Below are 16,674 nucleotides of genomic sequence, written 5' to 3'. Positions count from 1 at the left end.
GAAAGTAAATATTTGTTAATGTTAAATGGCATGATAGGCATAGGATCAAATCTAAAATCTGAGCCAATACCAATGAAAATTTTCACATGAAAAAGTATGTTGGTCCAAGCACAGATTATATTTTCACTACTCTCTATCTTCTGTATGACTTAGACAAAATCTAATTCTTATGCTTATTGTAAAGCATAAATAAAGTTATGCTTTAAAATAATTATCTTAAAAACGCATGGAATTTCAATATACTTTGGTTTTATGTATAAAAGTACCACTCTTCTTAACAGGTGGTTAAACAGTTCATAGCTAAAACAAAACAAAAACCCTGCCATTTGAATATAATGGATTGAAATTAAAATAGATTTATATACTGCGTTAAGGTGGCATAATGCTTTCCTCACAGTCTTATAAGGTAGCATGATTATAAATACTGTTATAGTCTTATGATCTGTTCAAACCAACACATGTAACAAGTATAGGTGCTGGGACTTAAGTTTTTTGACTCATCATAAAGCACTCTGTTCATTATACATTGTTAGAAAGAAAAGAAAAAAAAATAAACTTTGGGCAATCAACATATGATTATTTTTATTGAATATGAATTATTGGAATAATTATTTTTAATAATTACATTTATTTTTCTTTGAAAGAGATTTCATTTTATGAAGCAACTTGCAATCAGATCAATACGATAACTATTGAACATCTGGTTCAAAGGTAGTCTAAAAAGACAGAAGGCTGGGAATGATGAGTTAATAAATTAATAGGTAACATTCTTAAGCCTCTTTTTTGTCCCTTTAGTCTTTATTTTCATTCAGTCATCATGAAAAAGCGAGGATTGTTTAGGAGGGGGAAGATGCAATAAAATTAGGGCAAAAGAATAAGTTTCCAAAAAAGTGTATTCGTGCTAGAAGTCCAGATATCTTTAATGTTTTTAATCTATCTTTAAAAAAAAAAATTCTGCCTAAATTTCAGCATTCCAATAGACATTTTCAATGGTTAATTCATTGAAACTCTACTATATTGCAGTATCAGTAAAAAAAAAACACTGGCATTTAGCTCCAGAAATGGGGTTTTCAGACTTTTTTTTTAAACCCTTACCTTCCATCTTGGAGTCAATACTGTGTACTGGTTCCAAGGCAGAAGAGTGGTAAGGGCTAGGCAATGGGGGTCAAGTGACTTGCTCAGGGTCACACAGCTGGGAAGTGTCTGAGGCCAGATTTGAACCCATCTCTAGGGCTGGCTCTCAATCCACTGAGCTACCCAGCTGTCCCGGTTTTCATATTTTTAAGAAGCAAATGCATTTTTTCTTCACTAACGACAGGAATTATTCATACATCAACTCTGCAAAAATACATATAGTTCCAAAGAAGTTAACAAAACCTATGAATACTAATTCTATATTAATATGATTAAATATTTACTTTTAAGTAGTATACATACCTTTAATTTTTTCAAGTAACTGACTCTGATACACAGTATATCTTAATGCATGCATCCATGGTCTTACATCATGTTGCTTACATGAACGCAAAGCTTCACTAAAAAGTGGGATTAGACAGTCCTGAAAAAAAAAATTACATAAACTAGAATATCAGGAAAATTGTTAGAAGTTTATTATCTTGGGGCAACAAGCTCAGATGTTCAGAGAATGATATAACTGACCACACAAAATTATCAAACAAATGCTGAGGATCCATTAATATAGAAAGATATTACTAGCAGTGGATCAATAAGTAAATTATTTTTACACAAGGAAGTTCACTTTTACACAAGTCTGTTCTTACAGTTAACTTAAATTTGAAATACTTTTAGCATGCATTTTTAAAAATCACCATTTAACATTAAAATCCCATAATTACACTCTTTAATTCTGATCAAACCTAAGAGAATGTAAGCATTTACCTATCATAATTAATTCACCCATCCATTTATAACCATGCATATAATCTTTTCCCCAAAGACAATTTTTAAAATGAGCTGATTTCCTCCTATTTACTCTCCATTCACGAGCACGACTAATTGAAACTCAACATAGATAAGTGACAGCAATAATTTCTCACCCAAAATGAAATTAGATACAAAAAATGCTGATTTAATGGGCAATAAATGGCAAAATAATAGCAAATTAAAAATCCAGCCATCAATAATGATATAAAAAGCTGCAAATACCTAAATTTTCTCCAAAAGGATCTGATTAAAAAAGCTAGTCTACACCTTAAATTCTATTTTATTAAACAGTATCACAGATCAAAACATATAGAAATATACCTCTGTTGAAAGCCTGTTTGACACAGTATTCTCCAAAGCAGATGAACAATATAGTTGTAGAGTGCTTAAAACTGGCAAAGACTGTGAAACAGTTAGTGTAGAGAGCCTCAAAGGTCCAATAGCTATACGTGATGTTTGCTTCAAGTATTTTACAACATTTCTGAGGGGGGGAAAGTTTGCTATTAATTGACTATAACTTTTCAATTTGCAAATCAAAAGTTAAATTATTTAAAAGTATAACACTTATAATTTCTTAATATTGAGTCTTCTGATTTTTCATTATAATGACAGTGAAATAGGATAATTTGTGCTATTTAATTATTTTAACCTTTCACTCCTTTGAAACCACAATTCATATGGTAAATTAGCATTCCTATATTATATGATCATATGAATTCTACAGAGACAAGGTCTTTATATTATAAATCATAATTATATAAATAGATTATTCCTAATCTATTTTAGGAGCAACAAAGTTCTATTGACTTAATGGGAAACAAATACATTTAATGAAATCATAAACTAGAATATAGCTAAATTGTTTCTTAAAACTTACTCAGTTATAGATTGCCACTTCTGTTCTTGTTCTATATGATTTACAGCAGTTGCCAAACAAACTGAACTTCTCAACAACTGAACTTCAATGGATTTCTGAAGTTCCCTTGGATCTGGACTTAACATGTTAGGAAGTAGTTTTTTCATATCTACAAAAATGAAATATATCTCATAAAAAATATTTCATATTTTATATACAAACACAATAGTAACAGACAAGTTTTAAAAGTAGCTGCCACAGTAATTTTATTACTAATAGGTACGATTTTCTTTTATGTCTAAGTGCTTCATTATTAGAAAATTAAAAATTCTCAGTCCAACAACTAGAACGTATTCTTGAGGACTAAGAAATCAGTCACTGTACTATAATATTGTGAACATTTCCCAGAAATATTGCTTGAATTTTTTTAAAAGTCAAAGATACATGCAAACAAAAAGTCTTTGATTGAGGCAAATCTAGACTGTGTTCCCAAATACTATTTAAATAGGGATGTCTTGGTATTCCCAACTGCATATAGGAAGAGGAAACAGATTATATTAACACAATTGATTTACATTCTAATATAGCAAGCAAAGTGGAAATTAAAGTTTTTGAAATCTTTTTTTTTACAAAAACGTTTCATTTCCAATAAATGAAAAAGAAATACTATATATTTTTAAAGTTTAAAAATCACCCCCCCCCCCAGACTCATCCTTTCACCAGTAGAGGGAACTCCAAGAAAGGAACTCTCTCTACTATAGCAGACTGAAACTCGGTTCTGCAACTTAGCTCTTTCAACCATTGGACAATGTCTTTTGTTTTGTTATCTATATATCTTGAATGTCACACTCTTATTATTAAAGGTATTTTACAGAAAGACATTTTGTTGGTCAATCACTTTCCTTCTTATGCTAGTTGTATTAATTTTGTTCATGTAAAAACCTTTTAATTTCACATATCAAAAAGTGTTTTATATCCTTTAATTATGAAAAAGATAACAGAGTAATTTTAAAAAATATTCAGGTTTATTTTGAGTTTACTGTGATATATGTTATAAAATATTGGTATAAACCTAATTTCTGCAAAACTGTTATTCAGTATTCCAAGCAATTATTGTCATCAGTCTCTAAGTAAACTATTTCCCTAGATAATGTTTTTGAGTTTATTTACAAGGGACTAAATTCAATTATTTCTGATTCTTCCTTATTTAGTCTGTTCCATCAATCTACTTGATATTTTTCAACCATTAGCAAGTAGTTTTTATGACTATTTTATAACGTAGTATGAATTATCTAGAACTATTATATAGAACTAGTCCTATTTCCCCTTTATACCTACTTTTAAAAATAGTTCCCTCCTTGATAATTTAGATGGGTTTCCCCTATACTGTCTAGTTCTGAATTGTGACTAGAATGGCACTAAACCTGAAGACTAATTTAGGTAGTAGCATTGCCATTTTTATTGTATTGCTACATTCCTTAGATTAACTGTTAATTTTTTAAAAGAGTCTTTTGTAACTGTATCAATAGGTACCCAAATGTGCTTCAATCAAGTCCCAGATATAGCATGTACTGTGCAGTTAATATGAATGGGATTTTCCTTTCTAGTCTTCTTTTCTGGGTTTTGTTATATATAGAAATGCTATTCATTTTGTATCTTGCTATAATTACTGTTTCAAGGAAGGAATGACATATGTATTTTATTAAGTATCTACTATGTGCCAGACACTGCTAAGATCCTCACAACAACCCTGGGAGGCAGGTACTATTATTTATTATCCTCATTTTAAAGTTGAGGAAACCGAAGCATATAGAGGTTAAATGGCTTGTCCAGGGTCACATAACTAGAAGGATGTGATCTCAGGTCTTCCTTACTCTGGCCACTCCTTCAATCTACTTGCTTTTTGTGCTACCTAGCTGGAAAGGGTATTAAAAGTCTAGAGGAATTTGTTTTTTTAAACACATAGCTTTCATTTTAGTATCAACTCTAAGAAGGAAGAGGGACAAAAGCTAGGTAATTAAGGTTAAGTGACTTGGCCAGGGTGACATAGCTAGGAAGTGTCTGAGGCCAGATTTGAACCCTCGCCTCTCCAAATCCAGGTTCTGTGCTCTATCCACTATGCTACCAACTGTCCCAAGAGATTATGCCTTCCTGACCCCATGCTCAACACTCTATTCTCTGTGCCACCTAGTCAGTGCCAATTAGAATCTATGTTAATTCCATAGGATTTTCAAAGTTAATTCATGACATTTGTTCTTATTGTTTTTGCTAGTAATTCTAGAATTATGTCTAGGAGCAACTAGGGGCATAGTAGAAAGAATGCCAGTCCCAGAGTCCACAAGAATTTAGTTCAAAACCTGATTCACATACTTACTAGCTATGTGACCTTGGACCAATCAATTAAAACCTCTATTTGCATCAGTTTCCTCATCTGTAAAGAGGGAGTCAGAATAGCACCTATTTTTCAGGGTTGCTGGGGGGACTAAATGAGATAGTAATTCTAAAGTGCTTTGCAGAGTGCCCAGCTTATAGTAGGCACTCTAAAATTGTGAACTGTTATTATTGTCAGCTATCATCATCATTATATAATGAGGGCAATGTGGAATTTCTTCTTTATCTTTTTATTTATTAGGAAAACTTTCTAGTGTTTCCCTTTGCATATAATACTAGCTTTTGATTTTTATGTAGGTGTTTTTAAAATCATATAAATAAAAGGAAATATATCTTAAAAATGATAGAATGCTGCAAATAACTCATATAAAGAAAAAATACAAATCTGTTTTAAAATATAAAATAACTGAGAATCATTTAGAGAATTGGCAAAAATAATATAGGAATAATCAATGTTGGAGGAACTAGATTAATCAATGCATTGCCAGTGAACTGTAAATTGGTACAACCAGTGTAAAAAGAAATTTGGCTGTATGTGAAGAAATTACTAAACTGTCTATACCCTTTGACCCAAAAATTCCACTGCTAGGTAAATACCTTAAGGAGGTAAATGTTAAAGAGAAAAGCCCCATACATACCAAAATATTTATAGTCGCGCTTTTTGTAGTAGCAAAGAACTGGAAACAAAGGAGATTCCTATCAATTGGGGAAAAGCTAAACAAGTTGTGGTACATGAATGTAATGAAGTATTACTGAGCTGTAAGAAATGATGACTATGGATACAGAGAAGCATAAGAAGACATATAAGCTAATACCAAGTGAAGTAAGCAGAACCAGGAAAATTATACACAACAATATACATAATGACAACAACTGAAACTAAATGCAGTGAAATTGAAATGACCAAGAGATATGAGAAAGTACATCTCTTTCCCTTCTTTGCAAGATGGGGAGATTTAGGGTATGGAGCACTACAGATGTCAGATTTTTTTGAAGCTTGCTTAGTTTTACAGAACTATTTTTGTACAGTCCCTTACTTATTCTTTCTTTTAAGATTTGGCTCTCTGGAAGAGGGTGGGAAAGAGATATACTGGGAAATGTAGGCGATGAAAATGTCAATAAAAATGTATTTTTTTTTTAAAAAGTCAAACATTTTACAAAAGCAAACAGTACTATTTTTAATGTAAATCTATATAATGATACATATTTCTAAAAGTGTGTCTAAATTTAATTAAATCCAATTTTCATATTGTAACGGCTAAAATTTGTTTAAAAAACCAAAAAAAAAAAAATTTTTTCCCTGAGGCACTGGCTCAGAAATGCCTGGAAATATCTAATTTCTGAATTTGTTAACATAACTTAAGGGTAGTTAGGTGGATCAGTGGTTAGTAGCCGGGCCTGGAGATGGGAGGTCTTGGGTTCAAATATGACCTCAGACACTCCTAGCTGTGTGACCCTAGGCAAGCCACTTAACCCCAATTGCTTAGCCCTTACAACTCTTTTGCCTTGGAACCCTTACTTAATATTGATTCTAAAACAGAAGATAAAGGTTTATTTAAAAAAAAAAACAAACAAAAAACCAAAATTAAAAAAAAAAACCAAAACCAACAACAACATATAATCTCAGTTAATGCATTTGCACATATGGAGTCTATAAAAATAATTTTACTTACATACCTATTTTTTCTTTTGATCCTCCAGTAAGCAAGTTAATGTTTTCTCCTGGTAATAATTCTAATTGTTCAGTACATTCAATAAATTCTCCAGACTCAAAGCTGCTTAGTGACCTGTAATTAAATTATTAGATATTTTCAAAATGTTGTAATGCTGCTTTAACTGCCATTTGTTGGAAGTGATATGTTTATGAATGTCAACTGAAAGAAAAGATTTAAAAGTAGATTATTATATTTGTAGATAATTACATCACAGCTCTTCCTTCATGCATATTCCTTTTGTACATCAAGCTCAGTGATTTATGGACAAAAACTCCCAGAAAAGATATTATTTCCATCTCCTATATTTCTATGGAAATCTTTACTTCTTTAGTAAGGAAAAGATACCTATAGTTTCACAAACATGCTGTAAACAGTTTTTGAAAGTGAGCAAAAAGCTGCTTTTTAGTCTTAAAAACAGGAGAAATCAAAGCCTACACTTTATATTTACTTCCATATTTTAAAATTCTAATATTGCATTTAGGGCTATAATTTCCAAACAGCAAATACTACTATTAATGTGTGTTCTAGTAATTAGTATGGATTGATATGATTACTATTTTATTCCTTTGCTCTCTTCCATTATCCATCCATGAATGTCTGTCCTAACATACTTCTTGACCATTAAACTTGCCTGCCTGTTCTTCACCTCTAATAATCACTTTCTTTGAATGGTTTCAACCCTCTTTGGGGGTTCACAAAGTCAACATATAAATAATTACAATTAGTAAATACTATCAATATTCTGGAAAAGGAAAAAAAAATCAATGACGGCCTTTCTTCCCATAACAAAAAATATTCAATTGAAACCAAAAATGAAAACCCAATTTTGATAATATTTGGTTCAAAATTTAACAATTCTGCTTTTAAGACTGTTAAAAACAGCATTATTTACAAAGATTTATTACTTTAAAACAACATCAGGTCATCATCACACACTTTAGGTATGGTGCCAAACCCTACAATTAATTTTAGGGGGGAAAAAATCTTACTTTATGTAGTTGAAATCAGCTTTTAAGTTGAGGGAAGTACTACTTGTGCTCTTTTTCAAGTCATGGACAGCATTCTGCCATTCCTGTACAGCAGCCCAATCAGCAATTGAGATATAACATTCACATGCCTTATTGCCCAAGTAATTTATAACCTCAGGGGAAGAATCACTTGGCTTAGCCAGGACAGTTTTTCTAGCTTCACCTATAAATTGTAAAATTTAAAAATAATCAAGTTTAGTATAAATACAAATATTTTGGACCAAATATTTTAAAATGTAAAAAAAATTTGAAGCTCAAAATTATATTTGTCCAACAGTCATAAAATAAACAAAATATTTGATGCTAAATTTAATCTTACAAATATATCAAACTGATTTAACTCACCATTCAGAGAATGCTTTGGACTAGCATTATTACTATTCGAGTTGGCCAACTTCAAGACTGATTTATCAAATCCAGTTATGCTGCAATCTACACCTGTCATGGCACACAAGTGCTCCTGGTACTCAATGGTAGCCTTTTCAAACCTTTTAACACAAAATTAAACAGTTTTATGTAGTACCAATATTCCAAAGTAATTTGCAAATGAGTTACTTAAAGTTTCTGGAATTAAACAAATTCAGGGCCATAATATCAGACACTAAATCTGATAAAGATTGCAGAGACTGAGTCCAGCTCCTTCACTGTGCAGATTAGGCAACTGAGGCCTACAGCCAACTAATTCAAGCTGAACTTTTCAAAATGATACTTATAAGGCAAGGAATGGTATTTACTCTCTATAGGAGCCAAATTTAATTTTGTTTTCTATGTATGCTGCCCGGTAGCATATATTAACATCTTGAAAATGTCCATTTGTGGAATCCAAATAAAATGGGATACTGTGGACCCTACTTAGAAAAACATAAATCAACATCATCTACATTTTATTTTTATTTATTTCTGCTAAACATTTCCCATTTACATTTTAATCTAGTTTGTGATACTTTGCTTTTAGATCTGCAAGTTTGAAATCTCTGATGTACATTATTCACAAGGAGAACCACAGAAGAGAGATGATAGGCAGAAATCAATTCCTACTACCAGGCAAAATCCATGCTGTATCAATAAATGGTACAGCAGAAATCTCACCGTCACAGATTGTACATGAAAAGAACTTCTGAAAACCCAAGATACTTTGATAATATCTTTTAGGTTATATATAAAATGTATTACTAATCTAAGCAAAAACCCAATCTGAAACTTTCCCCATAAAAGAGGCGGAAGTTCTCTTTAAAAAAGATTTTTGTTGCATTTTTTTGTAGTAGCAAAGAACCAGAAACAAAGTAGATATCCATCAACTGAGGAAATAGTAAAGACTATAATACATGAATATAATGTATTATTGTGCCAGAAATGATAACTAGAAGCATTCAGAGTAAAATAAACAGAACCAAGAAAACATATATACAATGACCATAACAAAATGGAAAATAAAACAGAATATTGTGTAATTGTGATGACTAAGCATAATTTTGTGGAAATGAACTTCTATCATTCTTTTAGCAGATCTCCTGTTTTTAGAGGAAGGATTGACTAATCACAAACCTGAGTTAAAGAGCAAAATCTTGCTCTTACCTACTTCCTGTAATTGCTGTAAGTCATGGCTCTTTATTTCTGAACTTATTTTTGAATGTAGCTAGTCTGTAATGGGTTAAGTTTGAAAATCCAGGTCTCTTGCTAATCAATGAATTTTTTTGGCTTCAAGGAATTCTAAATGGTCTTGGAAATTGTATGAGAAAGAGAAGGATTTGGGTTTGATATCTTTAGCCACAAAATTTTCAAGGATGTCTGATTTGGTCTCAAAAAGTCTCTCACACTTGGACTCCAATAACAAGCCCTTCTTAGTCCCAGGGGAAAAGAAGTACATTGCTATTCTCTATTAACAAACTTCCAACCAATCATATAATTCCCTTAACTCTGTTAACACTTACTTTGGTAATAATGATATTATTTACCCTGCTCTGGATTTTATGTGCCTCTCCAACCTTTTGTGGTTTTAAGCTTTAAAAAACCCCTATGCCATAATGGGCCCTCTTATACCTCTGATACCTGTGGTGTCCCAAAATGAGCATTCCCTAATCATGTCCATATTAAAGATGAAATATATAGATTCCTCTGGTTTCTTCACATTGGGGATCATGACTCCTTTGTTTTGAGTAAGAGGACAACAGATTCAAAGAAGATGAAATACTATACCTTCCTTCAAGTTTTACATAGTTGGGAGATTAAGGCTGAAGACTATTTCATATACTGTCGGGCACTGTCTACATGTTATAGGCTTAGTTTTGACACATTTTCTAAGGAGCAGGGGTAGTTGGGAGGTATGAAAAAGGTGCATATTTGGAAATGAAAGCTCATAAGTCAAGTCCAACCTTTTATTTTACAAGCAAGGAAACAAGCACAGAAAGGTTAAATTAGTGGATCCCAGGGTCATGGAAGTGTCTGAAACTCAGGTTTTTGTTTTACTCTAATTTAGATCCTATGCACTACAATTAATATAAATATCTTGGGGACAGCTAGATGGTTCAGTGGGTCCAGAGCTAGGCCTAGAGACAGGAGGTCCTAAGTTCAAATATGACCTCAGATACTTCCTAGCTGTCCTGAGCAAGTCACTTAACCCCCATTGCCTAGTCCATAATACTCTTCTGCCTTGAGATGAAAGGTAAGGGTTAAAAAAAAAAAGACTTAAAAAGTAAAGTTAAAAAGTCTATGTTGTTGCTAGTGTCAAAGTGAAATCTTTAAAAAACAGGATACCCAGAAGCAGTGAGGTGGTTCAATGTAAGAGAGCTGAGCCTGGAGATGGGAGGTCCTGGGTTCAAATTTGACCTGACACAAGTCCCAGCTATGTGACCCTGGACAAGTCATTTAACTCCCATCACCTACTCCTTCCCATTCTTTTTCTTGGAACCCATACATAATATTGATTCTAATATGGAAAATTAAGGGTTAAAAAACAAAAACAAAACAGGGCAATTTAAACAAGAATAAGATATGAATTCCCAAATCTAAAATGACCACGTTTTAGTTAATATCTCAACATATGTTTTTACAAGATAAAAATGATAGAGAATGACAATGAATAACATTTCTATCATTCTTATTAAAAAAAATTTAACAAGCAACAAAGCTTCAAGAAAAAACTAGGTAAGAACACATATTTTTGAACAGTGTAATACAATAATGCCAATTTGAACTTCATATTTGACAAAACAGCATTTCTCTTAAGCTGCTATCACATTCTAGACAAAATCAAAGTGGCTTTTTATAAAAATTTATAAACACTAAAATGTCTTAATTTTGTCTTCTGAAACACAGCAGAAAATAAATTTTGATTCAGATCTCTTTAATCTTCCTTATGGTATACCCTCTGCACCTAGCTAAGCGATCTTGCCCAATAACAGACATGCAATAAATACGCAAAAACTAAAAAATTAAAAAACAAAAACAACTCTTTAGGGGGCAGCTGGGTGGCTCAGTGGATTGAGAGCTAGTTCTAGAGACAGGAGGCCCTAGGTTCAAGTCTGGCCTCAGACACTACTCAGCTGTGTGACCCTGGGCAAGTCACTTAACCCCCATTGCCTAGCCCATACCGCTATTCTGCCTGGGAACCAATACACAGTACTGATTCTAGGACGGAAGGTAAAGGTTCATTGATTTGCCCAGGGTCACGTAACTTTAATGAATGAAAGTCCAATCAAATCTGGAGTATAATTCAAATGCAAGGTATTATTTTACTGTTATAAGTGTGTATTATCTCTAATAGGTATTTTCTATGACTACTGTTTTAGAAATATCTTTAAGCTCTTTGTTTCAAGGTTTGCCTCAAGCAAAGAATTCATCAATCTGACAATCTACCTGAAAAGTATCCTTAAATTTGGGAGGTCATGGAACAGAAGGCTCATGTAATAGTAGTTGTATTCATACCTAAACCCTTCTTAGAAAGCTGGACCTATTGGTGGAGCCCTCCAGAATCCAAGGTTCTTCACATAGTGAACACTATGCTAAATGGAGGAAGCCAAGAATAGTGGAGACACAAATCCTGTCTCAGACAGCTGAGTGAACTTTTGGAAAAATATTAACCTGGGGGGTGGGGGGTGTTTCTTCATCTAGAAAGTGAAAGTTGGATTTAATGGCTTTTAAAATCCCTTGTAGCTCTAGATCTATGAGCAATCTAAGTAGTATGTGGTTTTGGTTTTTTTTTTTTTTTTTGGTATGTGTATAGCCATAAACAAGCATTTAGTAAATCTTGACCATTTGCCAAGCACCGAGTTAGGCTTTCCAGATATCCTGCTTCCCTCCTTCTTTCAAGGAGCTTACATTTTATTAGAAAGAAATGACATGGACACATTTGTGTGTCTGTGTGCTTTTTACTAGGCCAATGATTTAATTAGTGTATGGATCCCCCAATACAGACCACTACTTTCTTTACAACTTACAGAGCTGCATGGGACACTGAGAAATTAAATGACTCCTCCAAGGACTTCCTGACTACAAGGCTTCTGCACTGTTTCTCCCAAAACCTATACAAAGTTGTCACACTATGGAACAAAGGGTAGAGAAAGGTCTCATGTAGAATGTAGCACTTGAGATGAACTGTGGAATAAACTAAGTATCCTAAGAGGAAGAGATAAGAGAAAGAGCATTCTAGGTAAGAGACTGTCTGGGTAGAAGTACAGAAAGGGGAGATAGGCGTTGTTTTGAGTGAAGGACAATTTTCCTTAAGTTTTAATCTAACCCATATAATTCTCCTATTTAATAAACTCAGCCAGCACCCTCTTACCTCCAGGGAAAAATAATTTTTACAATCAGTTTTCCCAGGCTTATTGGCCATTCCTCCACGAGCACATTGTGAGATCCAAGTCCAATCAGCTTTCTCTCTTCAACCACATACAACTTGTCCTCTAATCTTCCCTGCTTCTGTTCTAATGCCTCCCCAAAACGGCAACAACTCCCTTCTCACCTCAATCCCAGGAGTACCTTTTTCAAAGCCTCTCCTAATTCCTCCAACTGCCAGTGCCCTCATCTAACACTGCCTCATATTTACTTGGAGTATACTTAGAAACATACTTGTCTTCTCCCAATCAGTTGAGTTGAGATTCTTTCATCCTGGTATGTGTCCCTACTTCCTACACACAGAAGGCACCTAAATGCTTCCTGATCAATGGATTGACAACAAAGGAAGTGAAGGGCAGCAGACTATACCAGTAAAGTTAGAGGGGAGTCAGGATGTCAAATGCCACGTGGATCATTTTTGTATTTGATCCTACAGGTAGCAATCCTCTGAAGAAAATACTCCTAGAATGAGGCTTTAGAAAAAAAACATTTTAGTGACTTATAAGATTGATTAAGGAGGATGCAGGCAATCTATCTTCTAAGGCATTAGGCAGTATCGAAGCTCCACTTACTGTCAGATATACAAAGTAGAACTAAAGAAACAGGTAATAGTGATTCATTTTTAAGTCTAAGCAACTCAAGAGAAGAAGGAAATTTGAATGAGGACATACAGGAAAAAAACAGATGGCAAAAGTTTAAGACCCTGCTAACTTTGGTCACCAGTAGGAAAAATTCATCTAGTTTATCACAAATAATTTTCTTCCCTATTTTTCTCATATTTGGGGTGAACAGTTCAAAAATCATACCCACAAAATCATGTATACCTTTTGTGTATAAGTATAATGTAGTACCATTACAGTTTGCTAAACTGAAATAGGTTGAGTTTAACTGGATTATAAAGTTTAAATGTGAATTAATCAAGCTATGTCCCATCCTACCCTTACCTTCCTTCTGCCTGTTGTGCCACTGAATTAATCCATACAAGATTCTTTCCAACAACTGAAGAGGACCATACAGCTAGTCCTTGTATGGCTTCAGGACAATGTAGTTCACACAGTGCTTCTACTACCATCATAATTGTTACTTCTAGTTCATTTCCCTAAAAGCAATATTCAGAAGAATTAAAACTTATACCACCATACTTTAACATATTAATCAGTTTTCATAAAAGGGGATCCTAAACTTCAAAACACCTCTATATTCATGAAGATACATCACACATTAGAAATGTGTAACATTTCAAAATTTTATAAAGTATGCATAATTATTAGCAATAATCAGGAGCTTTGAAAATTGGTTAAATGGAATTTTTAAGACAATTTTTAAAATGCTTAAAGAACTGATAATATACATACTGGGGAAGCTATTTTAGGATCTAAGAAAGTAACTCTTACATGACCCCAAGAAAAAGATTTAAGAAGACACTCCCAACTCCACTCCTCTGCAAAAGTGAAAGGTCCTTGAGTGTGGTACATTTTCTTTTCTTTGTTTTTAATTAAACCCTTACCACCTTCCATCTTAGAATCAATACTATATATTGGTTCTAAGGTAGAAGAGTGGTAAAGGCTAGGCAATGGGAGTTAAATGACTTGCTCAGGGTCACACAGCTAGAAGTGTCTGAGACCAGATTTGAATACAGGACCTCCCACATCTGGGTTCAGCTCTCAATCCACTGAGCCACCTAGCACCCCTCACCCCCAACCTGTGGCATGTTCCCAAGACTTTTTCAGCAAACTGATTGATTTTCCTGATTTTTTTTTAACTCTTCCTCTATTTTGTTTTTCTTTCTTTTAGAAATATTTTTTGCTATATGGGATGGCCCTTGGGAGGGAGAAAGGTCACTGGAAGAAACCATGGTGACAAAATTATCAATAAAAATGTCTTTTAAAAAGGTAAATATTGTAGATTCTTGGAAATGGCAATATTATTTTATACTGCACCCATAGAAATCTTATAAGTAATGTGGATTTAAAATATACTTTAATAAAATTTAAAACAATACACTATTAAGGGGACTTGTTTAATTTTTTTAAACCTCTACCTTAAAAATTTTGATAAAAAGAATGCTGAAACAATAGTTCTAAAAACTAATGGAGGGGGCATCTCAGTGGTTTAGTGAATTGAGAACCATGCCTAGAGATGGGAGGGTCCTAGGTTCAAATCCAACCTCAGATACTTCTTAGCTGTGTGTCCCTGGGCAAGTCACTTAACCCTCATTGCCTAGCCCTTACCACTCTTCTGCCTTGGAAGCAGTACACCGTATTGATTCTAAGGCAGAAGGTAAAGGTTAAAAAAAACAGTGTATGAAAAAGTTTTTCTTATTTTGCTAGTAAAACAAGTCACATGTATCAAAGAGTTAGCACTGGGTATTCAAAATAAGAACCAAATAATTAATTATGGAAAAATATTTACCTGAGATATATTATTGGTCTTCATTTCAGTAAGCAAATCAAAGCCATGTCTTACAGTCACAGCAGGTTGACCTGCCAACAATCCAACTCTCATGATGGAAAGTCTAATCCGAGTTAGCCAGTCCTGACAAGTTTGGCGGTTGGTATAGAAAAATGTCCTAATGACCTTCAGGATAAAAGGTAAAAGACTTGAGCTTATTAAAATTAAAAATTCTTTAAATTTTATGCAGTCCAATTGGAATAGCACTCATTTCATATAAATGTTGGTAAGCAATCTATCTACCTGCTTCCATACAAATGACCATATAGCAATACTCTCATATACTAACCTTAGGAGGTGAAGTTAGTGCATTAGCACATCCTTCATATGCATTATACATTAGTTTTTCCAGATTTTCTAAATATTGCAGAAGAAGAACAAGCCTAAGTTGGTTGCTGCTATGTCCTTCATCATTGTCTGCTGTTGTCCACTGGCTAACATCTTGATCAGGGTTTAATGTGTGGGCTGCAAGACTTCTAATGATACCTAGAAACATTTGACAACATTCCAAATGAATAATTTTATAATATCACATTAATAAGATAAAAAATATTGACACCAAACATGTACTATATACAGAGCATTATAATGAATCTTTCACAAAAAAATTTAGAATATTTAAACAGTATATTTAAGAATAGCTTCTCATTGTATTAGGTTGACATTTAATCTCTTAGAACACAAAAATACAAAAACAAAAACAAAAAAAACCCCTTACATTCTATCTTGGAATCAATACTGTGTATTGGTTCCAAGGTACAAAGGTAGTAAAAGCTAGGCAATGGAGGTAAAAGGACTTGCCTAGGGTCACACAGCTAAGAAGTTCCTGCAGTCAGATTTGAACTCCCACCTGGCTCTCAATCCACTAAGTCACCTTGCTGCTCCCCATATGATTACTTTTAAGTTGTTCAATAAATATTACAACTATACCTATGCCTTAATAACAAATCACTGAATTTATTTTTATCTCATTATATATATCAATAACTTTGTAACAAAGGTTAAAAAAAAGCACTGACAATAAAATTATTTAAAAAATATTGATAGACTCTTAAAATCACCTTCAATTGTCTGGAATGTATCTTGTGCTCTGCCTAGTGGGGTTCTTAACTTAGAAAGAACAGTGAATTGAGCAGCTTCCCAAATAGCCCACTGCCAAAGAACAGCATCTGTCTTCAGTAGGTTTCGTGGAATAGTTGATTGGTCACGCTTATCCAGCCTTTGGCAACTGTAGAACAACCTCTCTAACCAATTGTCCTTCCTGGGAAGTAGAGTTTTTACATTTAATTCAATAAGCATTTAACAACTATTATATACTTGCCTCTGTATGAAGAACCAGGCATATAATGAGAACAATCCCAACCCTCAAGAACCTCCCAATTTAATTTTTACCATTTTGACATCCTTAAAAAATTACCAGAACTTCTGAAACATTAGCATCAGAATAGTTAAGCAC

At 33.4% G+C, this 16,674-nt stretch overlaps 1 protein-coding gene across 6 annotated transcripts in view; it reads right to left on the bottom strand.

Moving 5' to 3' along the window:
• Positions 1–16,674, bottom strand: part of SMG1 (SMG1 nonsense mediated mRNA decay associated PI3K related kinase) — a 112,529-nt gene that overhangs the window by 42,086 nt on the left and 53,769 nt on the right. For 4 of the 6 annotated variants that reach the window (XM_056806584.1, XM_056806581.1, XM_056806582.1 and 1 more), the window contains 11 exons: positions 16,280–16,479; positions 15,508–15,704; positions 15,180–15,344; positions 13,712–13,866; positions 8,280–8,422; positions 7,896–8,097; positions 6,869–6,978; positions 5,830–5,868; positions 2,822–2,969; positions 2,266–2,425; positions 1,438–1,558 (listed from right to left, as the gene is read on the bottom strand). In XM_056806584.1, the coding sequence (XP_056662562.1) occupies positions 1,438–1,558; positions 2,266–2,425; positions 2,822–2,969; positions 5,830–5,868; positions 6,869–6,978; positions 7,896–8,097; positions 8,280–8,422; positions 13,712–13,866; positions 15,180–15,344; positions 15,508–15,704; positions 16,280–16,479 (1,640 nt within the window). The remainder of the gene's footprint in view (positions 1–1,437; positions 1,559–2,265; positions 2,426–2,821; positions 2,970–5,829; positions 5,869–6,868; positions 6,979–7,895; positions 8,098–8,279; positions 8,423–13,711; positions 13,867–15,179; positions 15,345–15,507; positions 15,705–16,279; positions 16,480–16,674) is intronic. The other 2 variants (XM_001366185.4, XM_056806583.1) reach the window with 1 other exon arrangement.

This window comes from Monodelphis domestica, chromosome 7 (assembly GCF_027887165.1).
Source record: "Monodelphis domestica isolate mMonDom1 chromosome 7, mMonDom1.pri, whole genome shotgun sequence".
In the NCBI taxonomy this organism is placed as follows: domain Eukaryota; kingdom Metazoa; phylum Chordata; class Mammalia; order Didelphimorphia; family Didelphidae; genus Monodelphis; species Monodelphis domestica.
Note: the sequence above shows the minus strand (reverse complement) of the source record. Positions and strands in the feature narration are given on the sequence as shown.